The sequence below is a fragment of the Danio aesculapii genome, chromosome 8 (genome assembly GCF_903798145.1).
Source record: "Danio aesculapii chromosome 8, fDanAes4.1, whole genome shotgun sequence".
Lineage (NCBI taxonomy): Eukaryota > Metazoa > Chordata > Actinopteri > Cypriniformes > Danionidae > Danio > Danio aesculapii.
In genome coordinates this window covers 21,852,363-21,877,919 of record NC_079442.1, presented here as the reverse complement: position 1 = coordinate 21,877,919, position 25,557 = coordinate 21,852,363, and the positions used below count along the sequence as shown (strand labels likewise).

Below are 25,557 nucleotides of genomic sequence, written 5' to 3'. Positions count from 1 at the left end.
TAAATAATAACAGTAATTCAAGAAATGCCACATTTAATTGGACGTGATTCACACATCATACCACCAGGGACGGTTTCTGGTTATTACATCAGCAAGAAAGTGTTAGCTCTCGTATGGTGCGAAAAGGCAGATCGTTGAAAGCTGCGAGGCCAAAACGGTTTACTGCAGTGGATGAAATGCTTTTAGTTGTTTTAATGCTTCACTGCATTATTTCAGATGTTTTTCAACACGGCACATGAAATCTCAGTCAAGATTGACTGAAAGACTGCATGCAAACAGTCAGGAAAAGTTTGCACAAGCAAGCTAACAAAAACAACCACTGGTTTTCAATCTCTACTGAACTTTATTGAAGCTGCATCCATGAAAAAATAAGGTTTATATACTTGAAAATAAAACTAGAGTGAAATATGGTGTAATGCAGGTAACACAGGCGCGAGATATAATGTCTGCTGTGTTAGTGGTGGATAAATAAGGCTTAAAGCGTAAGGCTTTTTTATTCAGACTCCAAATGCGTTTCACAGTGACAGTCGTCCTATTGTACTGTAAGTCTTTAGCATTCTTTTTTTACACTCTTTTACATCCCATAACAACCGGGAACATCTCTAGAAATGTATACGCACTTGTTATGTGTCCTTACAAAAAAAAAGTAAAGACAGCTTGCTACAGCAATGAGTATATTCTGTAACACTTTACTTGATGTTGGTTATCATAAGACTGTCATGAAACCTTTATAATCATGACATCATCACATACATGCTTATGACAACTGTCATTAAGTGTCATTTGGCAAGTTACTGTATGTTAATTTAAATGCGAAGATGATCATGTTTAACATGTCTTTGTCATGACAACTTAACAAATACATCACAAAGTCTTTGTTTTTGTCATGACAACTTGACATAAATTAATCACAACCAGACTTTGTTTTTGTCATGACAACTTAACATAAACATAAACAAACAAATTCATTACAACCTGTCTTTGTTTTTGTCATGACAACTTAACATAAACAAATTACAACCTGTTTTTGTTATGACAACTTGACATAAACAAATCAATCACAACCTCTTTGTTTTTGTTATGACAACTAGACAAACAAATTAATTACAACCTTTTTTTTCACAACTTGACAAACAAACAAATGAATCACAACCTGTCTTTGTTCGTCATGACAACTTGACAAAACATAAACAAATTAATCACAACCTGTCTTCGTTTATCATGACAACTTGACAAATTAATCACAACCAGTCTTTGCTTTTGTCATGACAACTTGACATAAATAAATTCATCACAACCTGTCTTTGTTTTTGTCATGACAACTTGACATAAACATAAACAAATTAATCACAACCTCTTTGTTTCTGTTACGACAACTTGACAAACAAATTCATCACAACCTGTCTTTGTTTATATCATGACAACTTGACAAAACATAAACGAATTAATCACCACCTCGGTAACACTTTATAATAACTACACCCTATAAATCATTTGTTAAGCATGAGCATTTAGTGAATTCATTATCTGTTAAGCATCAACTCTACATTAATGAACGTTAGTAAGCAGTTTATAACTGCAGCTACAAAAGCTCTATTCTAGGCTTAAAAGCAGGTTTATAATGTGCTTAATAATTGTACTTTCATAATTTGACTGATTGATTTTTCATTACTAAATTAAGTATCGCATTATTTGCAAACCATTAGTATATAAGAGTAGTTGGTGGTTTTTAAGATCATTCAGAATTAGTTAGTAAATGATTAATAAACTATTCAAATCAACATCTATACATCTAATTTTTCAGGCATTTAGTAATGGTTACTATGTATGTTAATAAATGCATTATTAACTCAACTTCATCCTGTTTGGTGACCTAATCTAAAGTGAGGACTATTTATGCTTTATAAATCCCTTATAAACGACTATTAAAGGCTCAGGATCAAATGAACAATAATCTTTGCAATCCTATCTAAGAAATTAGCATTGCTAAATAACTGGAGTGTCAAAATACAACATGAAACTGGAAAAAACAACAACAATATAATAGTTTAACAATATCATATGATGCAACATTTCAATGTTATTTAGCGGTGTTTAAACTGCACAGTAATTTTATTTTAGATAAGGTTGCAAAGATTTATTTTTTAATTGATACAGCTTCATTTGTGTATGTTCAAATGAATAAATAAAGTCATTTAGTTTCTTTCTTAGTCATTTAGATTTATAAAGCATAAATAGACATCACTTTAAATTAAGTCACAAAACTGGATGATGGTGAGTTAATAAAGCATTTATTTACACACAAATTAACTTTCAATATATGCCTGAATAATAAGATGTATGAATGTTGATTTGAATAGTTTATTAATCATTTACTTACGCATTCTGAATAATCTTTAAAAAAACGTAACTTCTCTAAAATAACTGGTTTGTAAATAATGCAATATTTAATTTAGTAATGAAAAATAAATCATTAAAGTATGAAAACATAATTATTAAGCACATTATAAACATGCTATTAAGTCAAGAGCATTTGTAGCTGTAGTTATAAACTGCTTACCAACGTTTATTAATGTAGAGTTAATGCTATCAGATAATCAATTAACTACCTGCTAATGCTTAATAAATGGTTCATAGTGTATAGGTATTATAAAGTGTTATCACAACTTCTTTGTTTTTGTCACGACAACTTGACAAACAAACAAATCACAACCTCTTTGTTTTTGTCACGACAACTTGACATTAACAAAATCATCACAACCTGTATTTGTTTTATCATGATCTTGACATTAGCAAGACAACATACTTGTCATAACTCTGTCATAAACATGACTGCAATAAGGCCATTATAATTGTGTTATAAATGTTTTTCTGATAACTTTTTTCAGTGGAATTAATTTTGTCATTAATATTTGTTAGTAAAAGTGTCATTACTCTGTCAAATTATTTTATAACACCGTCATAAACATTAAATAACAATAAATAACAAATACAATTTTTACCTCTGTAGTTGAGGTCAAGAAAAAGTTTAATGATGTGGTTCATGCAATTCATGTCGATTATAATGGCCTCATGATGATCATGTTTATGACAGATTTATGACAAGTTATGCTGTCTTGGTGATCGACAAGTTGTTAAGTCAAAACAGACAGGTTATGATGCATATGTTTAAAGTCAAGTTGTTATAAAGTCATCTCAAACAATGTCATTTTTGCATTTAAAATGACACAACTGAATCAATGACACTTAATGATTCTAAAGATTTCATGAAGGTCTTTTGATCCCCCTATACACCCCCTCCAAGTAAAGCGTCACTAAATATTCACTCAAACATTTGCAGTGTATTTATGGTTAAAATAGACTCTTGTTGGATTAAACTGATGTGCATTTGGTTCTTCTGATCTCCGGTAAGAGTTGGAGCATTAGCAGCAATACTTTGTGTAAAGGTAAACATTTACATCCATTAATTTTTTTTTTGTTCATGTACAGTATGTGTTTCTGATATGAAAATACTTTCAATCAATCAAATCTGTTACTCACTTTTCAGTAGTTCCTGATATACTAGAAGCATGATTGGGAAAAAAAGCAAATAAACAAACAAAGTAATGTTGTCATGCAGTGTATTGTACATACATACAAAAATTACAATTGTTTTATTATTATTATTATTACATAAACTGAAATCATTGTAAACACTGCTTGGGCCCTTTCAAAACTAATTTCCCATCACAAAAACAAGGCATTATGATCTGCCATTCCTTCTTATCGCTCTACATTTCCTCTCTTAAACGTTAACGCTGTGTTTGAGAAAGCAAAAGAAAGTGTGTTTTTAAAAATATGGAAGCTCTTTGTTTAAAAAGTTTGGCATCTGCGCTGTGGTCTCATCCTCTTCTTTACATGCCCTGGATGAACTCTTGCAGCTGTCTCACGATCTCTGTGTCCACCGTCTCCATCAGAGCCTGGAAGCCCTGATCTCCCATCAGCATCTGCTGAGCCTTCAGCTTCTCATAGACAAACTGCTGGAGAGAGACACTGTGCACTGGGTCCTCAAGAGCCAGCTATACAACAGGAGGAAAAGCAGAAATACACAACCAATGAGCACAGCAAACCACATTTACTGCTAATATAGATAGCTCTTGATTCCCTTTTTAACGGAGGACTTAAAATGTAAAAAAGTATTATAAACGAAATGCATGTTGTTGCTTTTTTATTTATTTATTTTAATTTAATCATTAGATTAGACAAATATTGCATGAAAAGTATCTAGTTTAAATGAGATTAAATTTCTATAATTTAGAACTATGGCAAGTAGAATTCTCATATATTTTATACACATATTTTCAAGTTAAACACCCAATTTATTTTCTGAAAAAAAATCTTTTTTTTTTGGTTTGTTTTGTTTTTACAAATACTCTCTCTTTAAGGTAAGGAATTCTGTTCTGTTTCTTTAAAAGTTATTCCCTGTTTATTTCCTAGCCTGTTACTTTATTAATTAATATAAGTTTTTCCTTTCAATATATATGAAATTAGCTGACTTTTGCTTTTAGAAACATTTAAAATATTTGAACCTTGTTACTCAATTGTTTTTAGGAGAAAACTATTTTCACAATTTATTATTATTATCATTATTATTGTTAGTATTTATTTTTATTAAAAATATATTAATGAAGCTGATTGATTTAACCTATTCATCTTTCTTCTGGTTGAATTCGGTTGTTTAAATCTCAAGGTGTAGTTTTATTTTATTTTATTATTATTAGATTGGATTAAGTTTGAACCTATACTATGTCAACTAGACAAATTAATAATCATTCAACTTTCTGTGTCAATCACCAGCGAGCTAGCCTGGGCAGATCGCTGGAGAATTACAAATCTGTCACAGAATTGAACTTCAAATCCCATCATGCACCTCATACACACACCAGTTCCAGTTCTCTCTCTGAATGCGCACACACACAGCTGAAAATTAATCCTAGACTGATTACGTGGATTATATATTACCTCTAACACACACACACTCATTGCTGAGTCTTGCTGTATGTTTACCTGTAACATTGCTAAGTCAATCTAGTCTTACCGTGCTTTCAGACTCTTGCCTTGTTTTTTTGTTTCTTTCTTTGTTTGTTATATCCTGTTTGTTACCTGCAGCGACCTCTGCCTGTGACCATGACTACACTATTAGATTACCCTCTTGATTCTGTTTTCTACTGTTTGACCATTGCCTGCCCGACTAAGCTGTTAATAAACTGCATTTGGACCCGCACCTCTATTGTCACTCGACTCCTAGTGTTACACTTTCTAAAGTCTTCCCTAAAATATTTTTAAGCAAAAAAATCAATCAACCCAGCTATCCATTTTATTTTTATGAAAAATGACAAAAAATTTGATTATTATGTCAAGCTAAACAATTCAGCTCTGTTACCCAATTTATTTAAAGGAAAAATTATTAATTAAGTGTTTCCTTTCAACATACGAGAAGACATTATTTTAGTTTGTAGAAATATTCTTAAATAAAAAAAAAATTCAAAAATGTTATCCAATTTATGTTTAAGGAAAAACATTTTGAATACCCATAAGGTAGAGAAAAGAAGTTTAATTCCTTTTCATGACTAATTATTATATTACAATTATTTTTCATTTCAAATATTAATCAAGTCAACCAATTTAAACATGTTACTCAACATAACATAACATTTAAACATGGAAAACAAGTTTTTAAATATGCAATATACCTTAAATATATCTGTAAATAGGAGAATAATTATAAACTTTAAAATGATAAAACCATAGTTATAAAACTACAGCTACAAAATCGATTAAATTATAAATACAAATAAAATGAACTGTTAGCACACAGTACTTGCAAAAACAGCAAACTTCATTTAACATACATTAACAGAAAAAATAACACAAAATTAACACAAAAATATTGGGCTTCTGATGTTGGAAATAAACATTTTTAAAGATTAAGCACCTCTTTTTGCGAGACTATTTGGTGGAATGGAATAACAATAAATATTTATTTAGTTTTTGGGCCTATTTAAAAGTGTCAAATATCAGTTTTGAACATGTAGCCAGCACTACTGTAACTAACACTTCATAATGGTGAAAGGAACATGAATTATGGGATGCCGGTGTTGGATAAATATTCCAGACAACTATATTTTCAGAATAAGCCCAGAGTTAGTTTATAAGTCTGAATGAATGACTGCAATGTTATGATGTGGAACTGCAATGAAACAATAAATCACTTAAAGCTGTCACAATCATACCGAGATAAAAAGAAGTAAAAACACAAGATCCAGCCTTACAAACTTTCAAAATAACATATTTTCTAACTGGAAAAACAAGGTTCAATGAGAAAAAGAACAACACAACAACAAGAAAACAGCTAAAACGAACACACAACAACATTAAATGTTTTTTTTTTTTTTTTTTTAGAAAAATGATGCTGAAACATCATCATAAATATCTAATCACTATATAATCCAAATGTATTCAATATTTAATAACATTCTGTATCTGTCCATGAATCTGAAACAAACTGTGACTTACAGTAAAAATGAAGACGGAGATGAACATAAAAGACCCTCTCAGTATTTCAGTGCTAATCAGTGCTGAGAGCTGCACTAAAACAAAGGCCTGACATCTCCACCCTCATTAAGACGAATTCATTAATCTAGTTTGCTTTCCATTGCACAGTCAAAGCAGTGTTGCGCTATCTTCTTGTCATATGCGGAAACATAATACATGATTACCGTTTATTGATAAAGTGCTTCAAACTGTACTGTGAGACAGAAACTGCATTCTGTCACATCCTCCTCTGCTGAACTAATTTTCTATCCTGGACTTGATTTGAATGTGTGAAAATGATGTTTATTACTAATAATTTTTACAAATAAAACGTTTGAAAAAAGTGAAAAGCGTTTTTATTTACTGGGTGCTGGCATTTAGCCATTAAAAGGGCTGCACAATATATCGATTTAGCATCGATATCGCAAAGTGCACATCTTCAACAGTTACATCGCAAAGATATGCAATGTCCAGTCTGAATTATAGTTGACCAGGAGCTACAAAGTTGTATTTATTCACTGTATTTATATGGAATTTATATGATTCATGCCAACATAAATAAATAAATTTCTTACTTGGATTTTTTGTCTCGTTTCAAGTCCAAATATCTACATTTCAAAGCGAAAACAAGATTTTTTTCACTTGTCCAACTGCCAGATAATTTCCTCAAAACAGGCAAAAACCTCTTATTTTTCACTTATTCCTCCTGACGGTGAAAACTACACAATTTTTTACTTGGTCTAAGAATTGTTTTGATATTTGGACTAGAAACAAGACAAAAAGTAAGAAAAGCATTTTTACATTTTATTTTGATTATTTAATTTCTGTACTTGAATACTGTTAGACTCGCCAGAAAACCGTCAAATAAAGCTATTAAAACCATCTTCTGAAACTGTATTCATATTGCAATATTTATTGCAGAAAAAAATATATTGCAATATCTGATTTTTCCAATATCGTGCAGTCCTAATTAAAATGATCTAAAATTCTAACTAAAACATTCTGCTCTCTAAAAATGATTCAGGCCTCCTTAAAAGCTTGCTTCCAAAATTAAGCTTATTACCAAACAATTTCACTCTGTTTATTATTTCAAGGTTTTAGCTTCATCTTTTTTCTTACAGTTGTGATTTTACATCTCACAATTTAGACTTTGACTAATCAGAAATGTAAGAACTGCTAAATACTACTTCTTATAAGACAGACACAATAGTGAAGAAAAAACTAAAACAGAACAAAACAATATGTAAACAATATGTAAAGAATAAAGTCAGAATTGCAGAGTTTACTTTCTCTGAATTTATTTTTACTTCTCTGAATCCCAAGATTAAAACACATTTTATTCTTAATCATAAAATGTAGAATGTTTGGAATGTACATTTTTTTTATTCACAACTCCTAGTTCCATACTGCAATTATGATTTTTTTTTCTGAACTCCGACAAAAAACAAACAAAAAAAATCATTTTTACAATAATAATATTAATAAAAAAAAAACTAAAATTAGCTTCCTCCTTGAACGCAAATCTTATTTGGAGTTGTATAATTAGACAGAAAAAAAACTCAATTCAACCAAAACCAACCAAATGAATAAAATCCAATCAATCAACCAACCAATCAATAGCTACGTTTCCATCCACCTAATTTTATGTGCATTTTGGATATACGCATAAAAAAGGGTTGATGGAAACACCAAGATGTGCATAAGTTAAGTATGCATAAAGTAAATAAAGTAAGTTAATTTAAAGTAAGTTAAATAAAGTAAGTTAATTTATAAAGCACATTTAACTTCAGTTTGGCACTGACCAAAGTGCTGAACAAAACCATAACACATTCTAAAATAGAAAAATAACAATAAAAGTAATGATAAGATTAATAGTACGACAGCAACAATGCACAATAAAGATTAAAAGCCAGGGAAGGCAATAGAATAAAAATGTGTTTTAAGTCTGGACTTAAAAACAGAGAGAGAAGAACATAACATTTGGTTCCACAAACCTGGTACCTTTTAAAAGTCAAGCTGCCACATTTTAAACCAACTCCAACCGTGCCAATGACGATTTTAAAGGAATTACAATAGTCTAGGTGAGATGTGGTAAAAGCATGTATGACTTTTTCCAGATCTTGAAAGGAAAGAATGGATTTGAGTCTAGAGATGATCCTCAGCTGATAGTAACTATTCTTGACCTCTGAGCTAAATAGTTTTCCTGGACAAAGCTCTGAATCAAAGATAACTCCTAGATTTTTTACTTGAGATTTAATATATGGTGTAAGACTTCCAAAGCCCCCAATATAAGACATAGATAATAGATAATAGAATAATCTCAGTTTTGTTGAAGGAAGTTTTTTGCCATCCAACATTTAACATCCTCTAGACAATTAAAGACTGCAGAGAGTTCTAAGGAACATACAGCTGAGAAATGAAAGGAGATGTTATATTTCTTTAGTAGGATAAACTTTTAATTGATAAGAAAAGATGCGGATAAACTACAATGGAAACACTTTTACAATTCCAGTATGCACATTAAAAAAGTCATGTGATTTTATTATAAGAGATCATGTGATGATGAAAAATGTGTGTGAATGGACAAATCTGCAGGCTGACCACAATGTAAAATATCTGAAATGATGTTGTGGTCATTCTAAAACACCTTATCCGTTTCACTTTTAGTGTTATTGTATAATTAATTACCTCTAGAATTGTCAAGAGTGTCTGCGCTCTTTCAAACGCCACCACCCTTTCATTGTTTGTCTTCTGAGACACAAGTAATTTATTAAATAAAGAAAATATTGACGCAGCTTCACCTACCACAGCAAATTCCATTTTTACTCTTGATATTTGGTGCCAGTTAACCAGAAAGTGAAGATTTTGTTCTCTGACTCGTTGGATGAAAAAGCTGCTTTATTCGCATGTCTAATATGCGATATTTCAGTTTTGCGCAAAAATGTAATCCCCATCATTAGCTGCATTTCCACTATCGGGCCAGTGCGAGCCAGGGCTTTAATCGGGCCAGGCCGGGCCAATAGCCCAGGAGGTTGAGAAATGAGGCCGAAATCATGTCGCGTTTCCACTGTCGGGCTAGTTGCTCGCAGCGCGTCACACAAACACCGCCCCCAGAACGTCCCCCGAATCAAACGTCACACAACCCGTCCACTTCAGCGGGAACAAAAATCTCAAATTATAACCCCAAACACAACCTGGCGTCACTACGAGAGCTGGAAGATGGAGAACACCGAAGCGATTGCTTTTTTACTGTTTGTGGTCTGTTGGTGTAAGGCCAGACAGCGATCCCTGGATAAGGACATTCGAGTTCGGCGGCATTTACTTCGAACACAGATTTTTCTTAGTGAGTTGATCAAGCGCGACAGCAAAACAAATGTAAGGGAAGAAAGCATCTCGTCTCCTCTTTACCTGACAGGAAAACTGAATTTGAAAAACGCCTTTGTACGTAACCCCGCCCCAAAGCCCCAGTTGGCCCTCCTTGGCCCAAGGTATTCGGCGGGCCGAAAAAGGCCGGACGCTGGCCCCAAGGAAGCCCCGCTTTGGCCCGATTACGCCCCGGAAGTGATAGTGGAAACTCGACTGGCCTTGGCTCGCCCTGGCTCGCTCGCTTTCGGCGCGATAGTGGAAACGCGGCTATTGGATGGAAACATAGCAAGTGAAAGCATGTTAACAAATCATGTTAACAAATCATTTCTGTAATTGTACTTTAATCAAATCTGACCCTTAAAATGAACATCCGTAATAATAATGTTTGTACTGTAACAACCCAATAGCTTATACATGACTTCTCTTTTTTAATGTATATATATATTTTATAATTTTAAGCTAAACATTTACAATTCTATTAATATTAATATAGCATGATGCTTTAAAGGGTAAAGTGAGGTAACTGCATTGCTGCACTCATACAGTGGCAAACTAAAGCTTGAGCATACTAAAGTATAAACAGAACATAAATAATTCCCTGCTAATGAGGGGGGAGGGACATCAAAAGAATGAAACAGAGAGCTGGAATTAGCATAGCTGCATACATTAACCTGATGCTTCATTCTCTGCTATCTGTCAAATGCCTTAAAACATCAAAATAAATGTAACATTATTGGAAGCACACTTAGGAGGATGTCATTTCATCTGTTTGACAGCTGTAGATTGAAGTATACATTCAGTAAAACTCAAAAGCAATGTTGTGGTTATAAATATACATCAAAAGCTGGTTAATACATTATACGTTTATTTAAAAACCATCAAATGTGTCATGGAGCGTACATCTGTCAATGTGATGAGTATTAACAATACCAGCTGTGATTTTTTTGTGTGTGATTATACTTATAATTCACACTAAATTAACTCTAGCAGCTACCCTGCGGCATACGAGAAATAAAAGAGGGAAAAAAAGTCATTCTGCAGTACTTTCGGATTTAATGATTTCAAATGCCACCATCTGCAAACTGTAATTTTCTCCAAAAAGGTTAAATATGACAAATGTCTAACACACACTCTCTCTCTCCACATAATATTGGTGTAAAACATAAGACTCAACATTTACCCTCGCTGAGACATTTGCACAGAAAGCTTGATCAGACCGATTAATCGAATTCTCAACCTGCAATGGCCAAAGCAAAGGTGCCTTAATGTGAAAATATCTGAGCAACCACCAGGCTAGAAACATGTTGCTTGTAGAGAATGTTGCCCACTTTGAGGCTATGTTTACATGACAATGAGGTAGCCAAAAATGGAAACGTTTTTCTCTTGCGTTCTAATATAGTTTCAAGTTTACATGTTGCTTTCAAAATTACCGGCATTTACACATTAGTGAAAACGACCAATAATGCTTGCAAGGACAGCATTCACCCAGCATTTAGGATGCCATCACCTTGTTAGTAGACAGTACATGTAGGGATGTGCATTTGATGACTTGGTGCTAGTGTGAATGTATAATTTGCTGTGTGTTTAAGGGTGCTTTCACACTAGCACTTTTGGTCTGCTCCCGGGTTCGTTTGACGTCAGAGTACAATACGTTTAGATAGTGTGAACGTGTCTTCTAAACTTGAAAGAGGTGGTCTGGGGTACAGTTCACTCGAACTCTGGTCGGGTTCACTTCTGATATGAATGCAATCACACCAAATAACGAAAGTGAACTGCCAACTGTCCAACAAACTATCGTTTTCATAACGTTCATTCGTGTGTGTGTGTGTGTGTGTGTCTGTGTGTCACTTACTGTACCTTGGTGACAAGCGCGACTGAGCCAGGGCAATCACAGTGATAATGCCTGCTCGTCTCCTCCAAAAACAGCTTCTGCAGACATCGCGTAATGTTCTGAACGTTTATAATATTTTTTTGCAGCAGATGGACGCAGGTCGCTTTCTGTACATTCAGTAAAAGCAGAACGACCGCGATGTGCGTACATCTGTCCATTTTGGCGCTTTGCTTTCGCGGCCATCACTTAACAACAGCTGCACACACAACAGCAGCTTGATGATGCAAGCGTATCAGGGTTCAAGAGGAAAAAAGACAGTGTGAACACAAACCAACCTAGAAGGTGGCGGGGGGGAAATCAAACTTGGGTACGGTCCAGGCAATTGATCCAAGTTTGAAAGCGCCCTAAAATGCATCAATAACAACACAAGCAATAAAAACACAAACACATACTCCACCATTATTGTGTGTTTGCTTGCACTTGCCTTTAAATCTATACCTCCGTACACATACTATATATGTGCATAAGGTCATCATCTTCAAAGACTCTCATTTTTTGGTGCTTGCACAAAGAAGACAATGGCGGTGCGATTTCAAAACCTTCCACCTTAAAACCCTTGTTTCAGATTTATGTATTTTCAGTCCCAAAATGCAGCTATCATTAAAACAAACAAGCAAAATATATATAAAAAATGTCCTATTTTTGTCTGAAAACGTTGTACAAATGACCCCGAGACTGGTCCCAATAAGGTCCACGGTTTAAAACTTGGGATTCTGAGATCATTTAGGGTGTTGAATCCTGCTCCTGGAGGGCCATTGCCCAGCTTACTTGAGCTCCAACCCTAACTAAGCAAACCTGATTCAGCTAATCAAGCTCTTACTGAGTTAACTACAAACTTTCAGACAGGTGTGTTGAGGCAAAGTGCCTTTATGGCAAGTAATTTCACTCTGCGGCCACCTTTGAAACGCCTCTCAAGCAGTATGCTCAGGCATTCTGTATGAATGGGGAAACATCAAATTCTGCAAACTCTGCAAGAGAGTGGCCCTCCAGGATAGGGTTTAGACCACCCTGATTTAGAAGTTTACTCTGAAGATCCAACCAATGGTATCTGGCATCAAGACATTAGCAGCTGATCTGTAAAGTCCTGTAAGTTCACGAGCACCATGGATCAGATTTTTCAGTGCAGCACATTTCATACTCAGATTGTCCACTCTGCCCTTCTAGATAGATTTTCCTGAAGAGTTAAGCTCCAACTATGTTCCAACATAGCTGATCAACTTAATGTCATCAGGATTACTAGAAAGCTACAGGCAGGCAGGTGAGATTGATCAGGGTTGGATTTAAAGAGTGATTGGCTGTGTCCGAAATCGCCTACAATTCAGTGGGTACTGCATTTGCATTTAAATGTATTACTCGACCGTTAGAAAAGTATGTTCTACACAGTATTAATGCAAGTAGTATGAATGGTACTCAGAAGTATTACATCTGCCATTTTGTCATGATCACGTGACCTACCCACATCAGTTGTGTCACATCACTCCTGTTCATGAATTCTCTCGCTGTGCATTATGGGGATAACGTAGTGTCCATTGGATGCGCACTTCAGAATCTCGTCGGAAGTAGTATGTAGATCATCCGGGTACTTCTTACATACTCTTTTTTCGAATTCGGACATACTATTTGGCTCGCATACTGTTTTTAGCATACTATGTAGTATGGACGTATGTGATTTCGGACACAGCCTATTATCTGCTTTGTACCCAAGTTCGTCAGACCCCACCTCCCCACTGTAGGACTGTGTTCACATGATGGTTTTTAGTTGCAAACCACAATACGTTTGCTTCACCACAGTGGTAGCTGTTTGTTCTGCACAATGCTTACAGGCATTTGTAACTTAACAATCCAAACAAACTGAAATTTGACATCAAACAATGGTTAACTAAAAGTACTAGCATGAAAGCCCCCAAACTGCAGGAAAGTGGATCTAAAGAGCCAAAGGCAAGAATGTACTGGATTGAGATCTGAGGAACCTGGAAGAAACACCTCCACCTACTGTTGTTTGAACCATTACTGAACTCTTGAAGTGTGTGATTGGACTAGACAGGTTAGCCTTTCCTCTCTACATGCATTGCTGAGGACCGTGATACTGGTTGTTCTTATTTGTAGATGTTCTGGTCCAGATGTCTAGACATCACTACTAGGTCTATGCACAGTTAATTAAGTGATATGTGTCAAAGTAAAATCCACATGAATGCCAGGATCCAGCAGAACATCCCCACAGCATACAGTAACACTGCATCAAACAACTTGCTTTCTTATTCTTCTTCCTGCATAGTGCACCATTTCTTATACAGAGCAGCTGACAGTTGAAATATGCAATTCTCTTCAATCTAGATTCTGTTGATCTTTATTTTCCTATGCCCATTTTACTCAAAGCATTTAGCTACGGTAATGTACTGTCTACCACAAGTTGCCAAAGCAGAAAAAGGTTAACATCCTCATGGGGACACAGAAGTTTCTATTGATGTTTAGACAGATTGTGTGAACAAGGCTTGACAAGATGTTTCACTCAGCTGGAGTTGGGTTTGAAGTTAAAGTCAATTGTCTTTACAGTATAATCTGTAACATTAAATATATCAGTGATGTCCCATCATTAAGTCCCTTGTGACTTGCCAGGCTTAACCTGAGTCTTGTACCTCAGCTTTGGAAGTTGCTATTTCTCCACTTAAAAGAGGTAAAGGCTGTGCTTTAGAAAATGTATATGGTGTGAATAAAGAAGATGACAGATCTGAAGAACAACAATATTTGAATTTGTAAAGCACAGCGTGCATCAAGGAAAGTGATCCAATAATAATTTTCAAAGGTTTCCTTCCTAAACTGCTGGAATTGCTAATTTATTGTAGTGAAATCAATCACACCCACAGGGATTTTTAAATTCCCAAAGGGTGTGTTTTAATCAAAACCCATCAACGATGCTGCGATTCTAACCATAGCTAGAGGCAAAAGGCGGACTAGAGGTTGAAGATAAGCTTCTTTACATTGTTTCTTACATTTCTTCTGCAGTTTGTGTTGCAAAGAGAGCCTTTAACTTGGTCTGGGCTAGACTTTAGCTTTCCATTAACCTACTAGATCACATACAATAACCTTCTTCCACTATTCTTGCACTTTCAGCAGAAGACAGATGTCATCATGGGAACTCTTACTGATCTGTGGCTACGCATCGCAATAGGAAGCAAACAGTGTTTTGACATTTTTCTATTACAGTCTGCATTAAGTTTTATGAGCACTTTGATGTACAATAGTTTTTCAGTATGTCAGAACAGACAGGTTTGCCTTCACTTCCAATGTGCATCAATGAGCAATGGACTCCACTGACCCTGATGCTGGTTCACCGGTTGTCCTTGCACTTCTTTCGGTAGGTACTAACCACTGAATACATGGCAACATCCCCAAGGACTTGCTCCAACTGAGCCAGACCCATTAACTGGCACTTGTCACAATCACTTCTGTTCATATCTCCTGTCACCAACACAATAAATTCAAGAAGTGACTGTTCACTTCCTAAATTGCACCACCCCTCGACAGTTGCCACATTAACAGTATAATCAATGTTCTGCACTTCATCTGTCAGCAGTTTTAATGTTGTGGCTGATCAGTGTTTATTTGATCATCAAAATTAAAACTGTCGGATAAAATAACAACAGTGATTTCCTTGCTTTGTCTAAACCTAATGGAGTGTGTAAGCTCTTGACATATTTAGTCCAGAGGGATTTAGCCTAAATAGTTGCTTATTTTTCTTACTGAGTGAATTTACAATTCATAATGGATTGATTTTACAGAGCACTGCATTGACACTGATGACTATACACACAGTCAGATACACTAAACTAAATATAACCCAGTTACACTGGATGACATTGAACATTTTAGCAATTCCAGTGTTATGGATGTGATATTTGAAGTAAAAACTTAAAACATAAATTCACTGAGAAAGTATACATTAACATCATATTGAAACATCTGTTTAAATTTTCCAAAACAACTAACCAAGTTGAGAGATCAGAAAAAGATCACTCTTTAAACAGATTTTATATTTTAAATGAGAAAGATATACATGCATTATGGATGCGACCAAAAAAATTATGCAAGTTTGCCATATGCAATAGAGGTCTGCATAGGACAATTTTTTTAGTCCAGCTCCTGCTCTCTCCCGCAAGGTTTTATTCCACTCCCGCTGTATATTCAGCCTTTGTTTACTCGCTGCCCACTTAGAATAATTTTCCAGCTAAATTCATGTCTGGTTTAAAAAATCTATTCATAACAGATAAAACTGTAGGTTGTGCAAGGATTGTAGGCTAAATGTCAGTTTGTTTGCCCCTTTGTGATGAGACATGAATGCCGCCTTAAACCTGAGGTTCCAGTCTTGTGACTGCTAAAGGGTAAAACTTTAAGGTAATATCACATCGTGCAAAGGGTCATTTTTTTCCATTTGTGTCTATGATGCATGGAAAAGACTCCCATACATCAGACTTTCCTGAAGTGGGTTTCCTAAAAGTAAACTGACCGTTTTCTAATGCAAGCTGAAGGACATAATAGTAATAACAATAATAAAATAAATATATTAAAATAATAACACATTGGGGGATTCTCCTCATCCACCACCAGTGTGCAGCATCCACTTGGATGACGCGACGACAGCCATATTGTGCCAGACCGCAAACCACACACCAGCTGATTGGTGGAGATGAAACAGAGCGATGAAGTCAATTATAGTATAGGGATGGCTATGATGGATGGGGGCCAGTGGACAAATGTGGCCAGGATGCTGGGGTTAAACCCCTACTCTTTTTCGAAGAACATCCTAGGATTTTTAAAGACCACAGAGAGTCAGGACCTCGGTTTAACATCTCATCAAAAAGATGATGCTCACTGAGCAGTATAGAGTCCCCATCAATATACTGGGGTGTTAGGACCCACATAGACTGCAGGTTAAGCGCCCCCCTGCTGGTCTCACTTAAACCACATGTTCATATTGCTCTCTTATGTTGGTAATTCCCGCTCTGAGGACAGTTATGCAGATGATGTGCACAGACTTTGTGAAACAAAAAAAAAGTGTAACAGTAATGAGCACTGGCTGTACCGGTGCTCAATAACAATGAGGAAATCATAGATATGCTGTTCCGAAATAATGTTGAGACTCGGTTGAGACTTTGATTTTTATTTTATTTTACATTTTTGCTTTTAGAAGAGTAAATATTCGTTATGGGTGTCATTTCTTTGTTGTGGATGTGACAGATGTAAAATTGGCACTGGAGTGACATTGGTAAATATAATATAATTGTTTGAAAACATTGATAGACACATTTTAGAGTGTTTTTGCAGTAAAATACAAGCCTACACAAAAAAAACTTCACTAAAGAATTTCGCTATTTTGGTGAAAACTTAAAAGTTTTAATGGAATTGCTCATTTCAGAGCCAGATGTACTATGCTCATGCTGCATAAATCACAATATTTTAAAGCAAACTGTCTTTCTGAACATTTAAATGATATTTTAAATAGAACATTTGTTGTATTTATTTAGTCAAAGCGGTGTGAATTTTGCAGATTTAGGGATGGGATGGCTCACCAAAAAAAAAGCCAGGTTTCTTGTCAGGTTTGGTATAAGTGGATTTTTCGGTTCTCGCATTTATTCATTCATTCATTCATTTTTGTTTCAGCTTAGTCCATTTATTAATCTGGGGTTGCCACAGCGGAATGAACCGCCAACTTATCCAGCACATGTTTTACGCAGCGGATGCCCTTCCAGCCGCAACCCATCTCTGGGAAACATCCATACACACTCACACTCATACACTATGGACAATTTAGCCTTCCCAATTCACCTGTACCGCATGTCTTTGGACTGCGGGGGAAACCAGAGCACCTGGAGGAAACCCACGCGAAAGCAGGGAGAACATGCATACTCCACACAGAAATGCCAACTGACCCAGCCGAGGCTCGAACCAGTGACCCTCTTGCTACCTACTGCGCCACTGCATCGCCTTCTCGCGTTTAAATAAAAACAAACAAAAAAATTGGACGAGAAAACAAGCGTTAAGTAGCGTTTAGGAATTTGACTGTAATACTGTATGTGATCCCACAGTATGGATACCTGCCACTTGCATGTGTTCTCTCTCTCTCTCTCTCTCTCTCTGTTATTTAGCATGATGGTGTAAAAGTTTTCCTTTGATTCTGTCAATACTAGGCTGAAAATGAAACGCTACAGGAAAGCAACAGAATTTTTCAAATGTCACCTGAATGTTGAGAAATGTAGTTTTCACAGAGCATTGCACTGGCACTGCTGACTACACACACACACACACACACACACACACACACACACACACACACACACACACACACACACACACACACACACACACACACACACACACAACTGACAAACTATAATCCAATTAAACCAACTGACATCAACATTTTTCTCTGAGTCTTTAATTGCCTTTAAGAAGTTTCCTGGCATATTCATATGACAATATTAACACACCTGTACACTATTATGCTAATTACTTGACCTTTTAAAAGTTTTGCAGTATGTTGAACTAGCAAAACATGACATGATGAACAAAAATAGAATAATGCTAAAACAACCTCCACCTTTTTTCTTGAGATGTCAAACTAATTTTTGTAATATAAATTCAAATTTTTATTTTTGCAATTCCTGACCCGATCACAGCCGAATCCTGATGGTGATTTTAAAAAAACAACTTTACAGTTACTATATCAAAGTTGAAACCGGAATGAAGTGATGCTAGATAAATGGTGCTGCTTGTGACCTTGGTAGTTACACAAAAATGTGACTAAATCAGATCTTTCCAGTGATCCAACATAACCTTGATGTTTTCCTAAGAACTCTATCGATCTTCGGAAGAAAAAAAATAAGACATAAGATGCAGTTTCATGCTCCACAAAGCATCATCTTTCAGCTTTGAGAGATAATAAACTTGTTCGTCATTATTACTAGAATAAATGCGCATTGAAGATTCTTTTACAAGTGGATGAATTGAAGTGCAATAATATAAGATTAGCACAATGCAATTGGGATTCATACAAACTAAACACGCAGGTCGAATGACAATATGAAGCACCATTGTAAGCACTCGCACAGAAGAAACCCTGAATTTGAAAGGGCATTATTATCTCTAAGGATAATCAATTAGTTTTGTAGAGAAGAGTGAAATCTGAAGTTCTCAAAATGGGTTGCTATTGTAGGACACAGATCCTCCTGCATTACAAAACTATAAAGACTATGAATGGTTGAGGCCCACAAATGGCAGTCAGACACAGGAAAGTGCTGGGACCTTAACCAATTGGAGTGTTTTGTTAAAAAAAAGAATGGGTTTAAGGAAAAAGGCACTCCAAAAAGGATCTTTGAAGTATTATTCTGACTGAGAAAAGCCAGTGCTATAAAGCAGAGAGGCCTCTAGAAGAAATCCAGCTCAAGCCGCTCTGAACTTTTAATGGATTTCCGTCAAATGAATAAAGTAAGAAAGTAAGAAGTAACAGACGTGTAAACGCCAATAAAGTCAAACTCAAAAGTCAAGGTGGTCATCTATATTTAAAGCGTGACTGTTTTCAGTGTATTTTATGTTGGCAAGGATCTTCTGTACAGACTTTTAAAGTGACCCTATGATGGATTTTTTGAAAATTACCATTCATACAGCTTGTAGCACAGCTCTAAGTGAATGAAAACACCCTACAAAGTTTCAAATCGGAAAGTGCACCATGCATAAAGTTTCGGAAAAGACAGACAGGAATTTGTTTCTGTAAACATAAACTGAATCATGCCAAAAACCGTGACAACAGAACCATGATATAAACCATATTTGAATTACTACTCTAAAATGATTATTATTTACTGTCACACAACCCATCAGAAATCAGTCCAATATGCTGATTTGAAAAGAACTAGTCAATGTGGGGTCATTAAAATTAGTCATTTTCAAAGCGAATCCCAAGCCATTTTATTTCAGGGTATGTGCAGGAATCCTAAAGGTAATTTTAATACCTTTTAAAGACTTTTTAAAGACCTTCTCAGAATATTTTAAGACCTCATCGCCACTTTAAGTTCTAATCAGTATCAAACCTTTAACTTAATAAACAGTTATTAATAAACAGTTCTAGTGAAATAAATCAATGGAGCATAACCCTGCAACAGAACTCTGAAGAAACAAAGCTTGAAAGAATAAATTACGCGGTTGTTTTCAGTAAGAGGCTTCAGCCAGTTTAAACTCATCTTTCTCCAACCCGAAGCACGCAAACTTACATTTTGACGTCTGTTTCGCTATACTGTATGTGGAGAGCATCACATGACCTTCCCGCATCTCACCCGGATGGAGGAGCTTGGCCGGACGTGCCCCGGCCTGAATCAATCGTGTGGATTCATAGATAAACAGCAGGCACATGCCCTTTGTTCTCTTGGATAAAAAAGTTCCCCTCAAAAATGAACGAAAGTGCCCCCTGGATAACGTATCGAACAAAATCAGCAAAGGATATAAATGAAATACATCAACAAGATGCAGTGGTGCTATAAACTTGTATTTTTGTGAACGAGTTGTTCATAATGGAGATTCATTTACAAACGAATCGCTCACCCTGTTGGAATTAAAAGTGAAAGCAGGAAATGAGGGTGTGTTTCAGCACATGGATAAGATCAAATTTAGAGAGGGAGGATAATACATTTCCATGCACACGAACACACACACTCTTTGTCGGCAATGCCCGTGCGATCACTTATCCATCCATGTAAAAAGCTGAAAGGGCATCCGCTGTGCAAAACATATGCTGGAAACATATGCTAGATAAGTTAGCGATTCATTCCGCTGTGGTGACCCCTGATTATTAAAGGGACTAAGCCGAAAAGAAAATGAATGAATGAATATAAAACCAAATAAATTACGACGAACAGACATGATATTAGATACAGCATGAGTTAAGACACATCATGAAAAATGTATTTTCTTTTCAGTTCCTGAGCCGTATTCATGAGACTCTGATTTAACTGCAAACATTTAAATGCATTACATGTGAAGTCCACAGGTATTTATTCTGCTTGTGTTTCATAAGCCCAATGTGGCCGAATACATTTTTCTTTATTTTGACATAAAGGATGCCAAGTATTCCCCAAAAGTCTTCACATTTTTGCACTGTATGTACACTTAACAAAACTAAGTTAATTAACAGTTTCCCTTAATTTGTTATTTATGTTAATTTTCAGTTTATTGAAGCTGTCAAATTGCATTATGGAACTTTGATTGCTTTATAGGATCTTGACATGTTTAGTAGTTATATATTTTCTGTGGTGACCATGTAAACTATGTACGACACGTACAGTACTTCGGTTGTTATTTAAATAATTTACCTATATATATATATATATATATATATATATATATATATATATATATATATATATATTCTTATTAAATTTATTGGTTTTGAACTACTATAAAAATGTTATATAGGGGTGCGTTTCCCACACAACGATGTAACTCGCGGCTGAATTACCATACGATGCATCGTTCGGGAAAAGAACGATTTAGTGAAGAGTGTCTCCAAAACCCCGTAGTTTCTCTGTTGCGGATCCATTATTTGGATCACGTTAGTTATTAGTTTACACGTTAGTAAAACGCCCATAATGATGCTCTAAACGGCATGGTAACAACTTCTTTAGAGAAGAACCTCATCATTTCTTTGAGCTAATTATATTGTTTTACACAACAAACACATTTAAAAAAAAATCCAACATTAGTTTTGGCCCCATGTTTCCATTACAAATATTATTAAGAACATTACATATTCTATTCTAAAACATACAATAACTTACAAAAGCTAACACGTATTCTAATCTCATATATAAATCCTAAAAATAAATGAATAATGAAGCTTTTTATTAAGAAATTAAATTTAAAACTTATTATTTATTAGGAAATGAAAAAAATCATACTTTAATAATAATATTACTGATGATTATTATTATTAATAATGTTATTATTAAGTATTAAGTAGGATATTGTTTACTTATTTTTATTTTTTGAAAAGTCTACTTTTACAATTTGACACATGCAAACCACTGCAGAAACGTTCTAACCAACAGGCCCATGTCACATACAGATATATGTCTTAATAAATAACCTACTATAATTTTAAAGCATTAACGTATGCTTAATATTTTGTTTTCACAAGCTTTGGAGATGTAATATAAATTCTGCTTTTAAATAATAGTCACCTATAGCTTTCGTCATGAGCCACATCTGTGTTTAAAATTACATCAATGTTTTCAAAGTGCACCGCGAAGGGAGCGCAATTGGAAACATGAAGATTGCTAAAACTGAACTGTAAAAAACTTTAAAAGCAAATTACACCTAAGAGAGATGACTTTAATGCTTTTTTAATCATTCCAAGTTTATTGTCAGAATGTTCTAAATGAATAGGGCATAGGGGGGATAACTGGGAATAGAACACAGCCAGGAACTATGTTTCTAACTACAGCTCCAGAGGTGTAGTTGCAAGCATACAAGTTTGCGATGCAGTTTGCGAATGTTCATTGCAACAATGGATTCGTGAAACGACAAATCAACAAACTATGTTTGTAATGACGGAACTTGCGACCTTAGTTGGCTAACGATGGTTTTCAGAAACGCACCCCAGGGTGAAAGGAATACCACAACTTTGAAAATCTGTTTTCAACCAAAGAAACATGATGGAACCGTGGGTAATTAATCAATGTGAAGTGTACCTTAAAGTTTTTTATTTCAGTAGAAAGCAAGTTCATAGAGGTTCAATATAACCTCCTCCGGACACTCAAGTGACATCAAGCCGATACTTGAACTCATTCCACACTCTTTGTAGCATCTCAGGCATAACAGTTTGGATAGCTGCAGTTATTCCTTCTTTTAGTTCCTCAATGTGAAACTTCAGAGCTTCCTTAAATCGATGACAGAAAGAGCTTATCTCTCCTTTTCTTTCTTCTTTGCAGAGTTCTCGCTTTAAAGTTGTGGTATTCTTTTTGAATCACCCTGTATATTTAACATAAAACGTGACAAGTGATGGAGCAGAGCTCTGGAGCTCCTAAAGTGATTTTGAAGCATAAAGAAAAGGAAAACTGCAGAATTTGTGAATTAATGGTTATTTTTACAGTGTGTACTGATTTCTTTGAAGCTGCCCAAAATGGTTCATGCTGTGCCTCATTCTCTTAGATGAGATGTAGAAAAACATCCTCCAAAACATGAATGTTTCCTTGATTGAAAACTGGAAGTAATATATTATATTCAATGAACTGAATTCTTTCTGATTTCCTTTTCAATTTGGGTGAATAATCCTTCATAATTCGTTCCTACAACAGGACTGTCAGTCTTAAGTAAACAACAAAAACCATATATGGAAAAAAAAAGCCATTAGAGAAAAATTGGATTATGGCTCCCTCTCAAACTGCCATGAAGTATCTTTTCCACAAAAGAAAACATATGTCAAGTTATATCACCGCAGCTCCATTTGCTGTCCAGCACAATCTCAAAATCACAGTCTCTAATGCTCTACAAACCAATCAATGCTCATTTAAATGCTCCTGGGTCTTCATGCGTTCAAATCTGCAGCCGATTTGGCATACGCAAGTTTCCAGATTTATAACCCTCCGTGCACACTTTACAAACACTTGATCAGTTTACAATAAAACAAATGAGCTAAAGAATTTAAATTTCAAATTTTAATCCCCATTCTACCTGTATTCCCCAAAGTATCCAAAAAGGTGAATTACACCTTCTTATTATGCATTACCTCATCTGCATTTCATTTCCTTCTGTGATTTCTGCAATTTAGAAGACTTTCAAGAGCATGACCTTTGAGAATGAACAAATAATAATGTGCCAAAAAAATCCTCCTGGCCATAAATTATGGCCAAATATAACATGATGTGATATGATATGATATGATATTTGATATAATATAATATAATATAATATAATATAATATAATATAATATAATATAATATAATATAATATAATATAATAATAGAATAAAATAGAATTGGCCTGCACAATTAATCGATTTTTAACCGAAATCACTATTTGAAAAGGTGCAATTTTCAAATTGCAAAAGCTGGGAGGCGAACGTGAGTAGTTACAGTAAAATGATACAACTAACTTTACTTAAAAAGCAGACAACTGTTACAGCAGAACCCACGAGCCCCTATTCCACTTCTATGGAGATGAAATGAAAGATGTAAACTCCATGTCTGCTCACTGTCCGTGTCTCTCACATAACGCCAGAGCCGCTCTAACCGTTACAGTCAATCGCAGCCCTTTCTGTTGAGTGCGTGACCACAATGACCAATCACAGGTGTTTAATAACTCGCTCGACAATGCTTAAAAAGCAAGCGGGATAATATTCACATTAGTTTATTTGCTGTAAATGTGTTGTTCTGTGCATGTCCTTGAGTTTTGATGCATTCAAAGAGGGCTTTCTTTGAGCAGGTAAAATTAAAGGTACAGTTTATTTATCTGATTCTGACTGCCTGTATTAAAGGACAAAAATTGTATAACAAATAATATAGAAATGTAAATATATTTGTAAATTATACAATTTAATACAAGAATTCTTGTGCTGTGAAGTAAAATCTAAAATTGTGTGGAAAGCATTGTCAGTGCACTGCGAATGTCATGAAATCAATATGAAAAATTTAACAATCTTAATTTAAAGACTTTAAAGGTTTTATACGTCTATATATGTAAGATTTTTTATATAATTTATTTGACTGAATTTTAAACACTGTAGATATATTTTTAATTTGGTATTTCAACTGACAACTTTATTGGATAAAATGGTTTTAAATAAACAGTAGCATAGTGTAGCATACCTTGTGATTATGCTTGGTCTTTCTTTGGTGCTGTAAAATCACCAGATTAAACCTGTAGCTCTTTTATGAAATTATAGTAAATCGCATTTTTAAATCACAAATCACAATTTCGATCAGATAAATCACTATTTTTGTTTTCTTCAAATCATGAAGCCCTGTAATAATATAATATAACAAAACCTAACATAACCTAACATAACTTAACTTAACTTAATTTAATATAATATAATATAATATAATATAATATAATATAATATAATATAATATAATATAATATAATATAATATAATATAATATAATATAATATAATACAATATAATTTAATATAATATAAAATAATATAATACAATTTAATATAATATAATATAATATAAAATAATTTAATATAATATAATATAATATAATATAATATAATTTAATATAATGTAATATAATGTAATATAAAATAATTTAATAAATATAATATAATATAATATAATATAAAATAATATAATATAATATAATATAATTTAATATAATATAATATAAAATAATATAAAATAATTTAATATAATATAATATAATATAAGATAAAATAATATAATATAATATAATATAATATAATATAATATAATATAATATAATTTAATATAATATAATATAATATAATATAAAATAATATAAAATAATTTAATATAATATAATATAATATAATATAATATAATATAATATAATGTAATATAAAATAATTTAATATAATATAATATAATATAATTTAATATAATATAAAATAATTTAATATAATATAATTTAATATAATTTAATATAATATAATATAATATAATATAATTTAATATAATGTAATATAAAATAATTAATAAAATATAATATAATAT

At 34.0% G+C, this 25,557-nt stretch overlaps 1 protein-coding gene across 1 annotated transcript in view; it reads right to left on the bottom strand.

The window, feature by feature from the left end:
* Positions 1-323: 323 nt before the first annotated feature.
* ipo11 (importin 11) overlaps positions 324-25,557 on the bottom strand; it is a 311,095-nt gene continuing 285,861 nt past the window's right edge. The window contains exon 24 of the mRNA XM_056464319.1: positions 324-4,058. Within this exon, the coding sequence (XP_056320294.1) occupies positions 3,894-4,058 (165 nt within the window). The 3' untranslated portion in view covers positions 324-3,893. The remainder of the gene's footprint in view (positions 4,059-25,557) is intronic.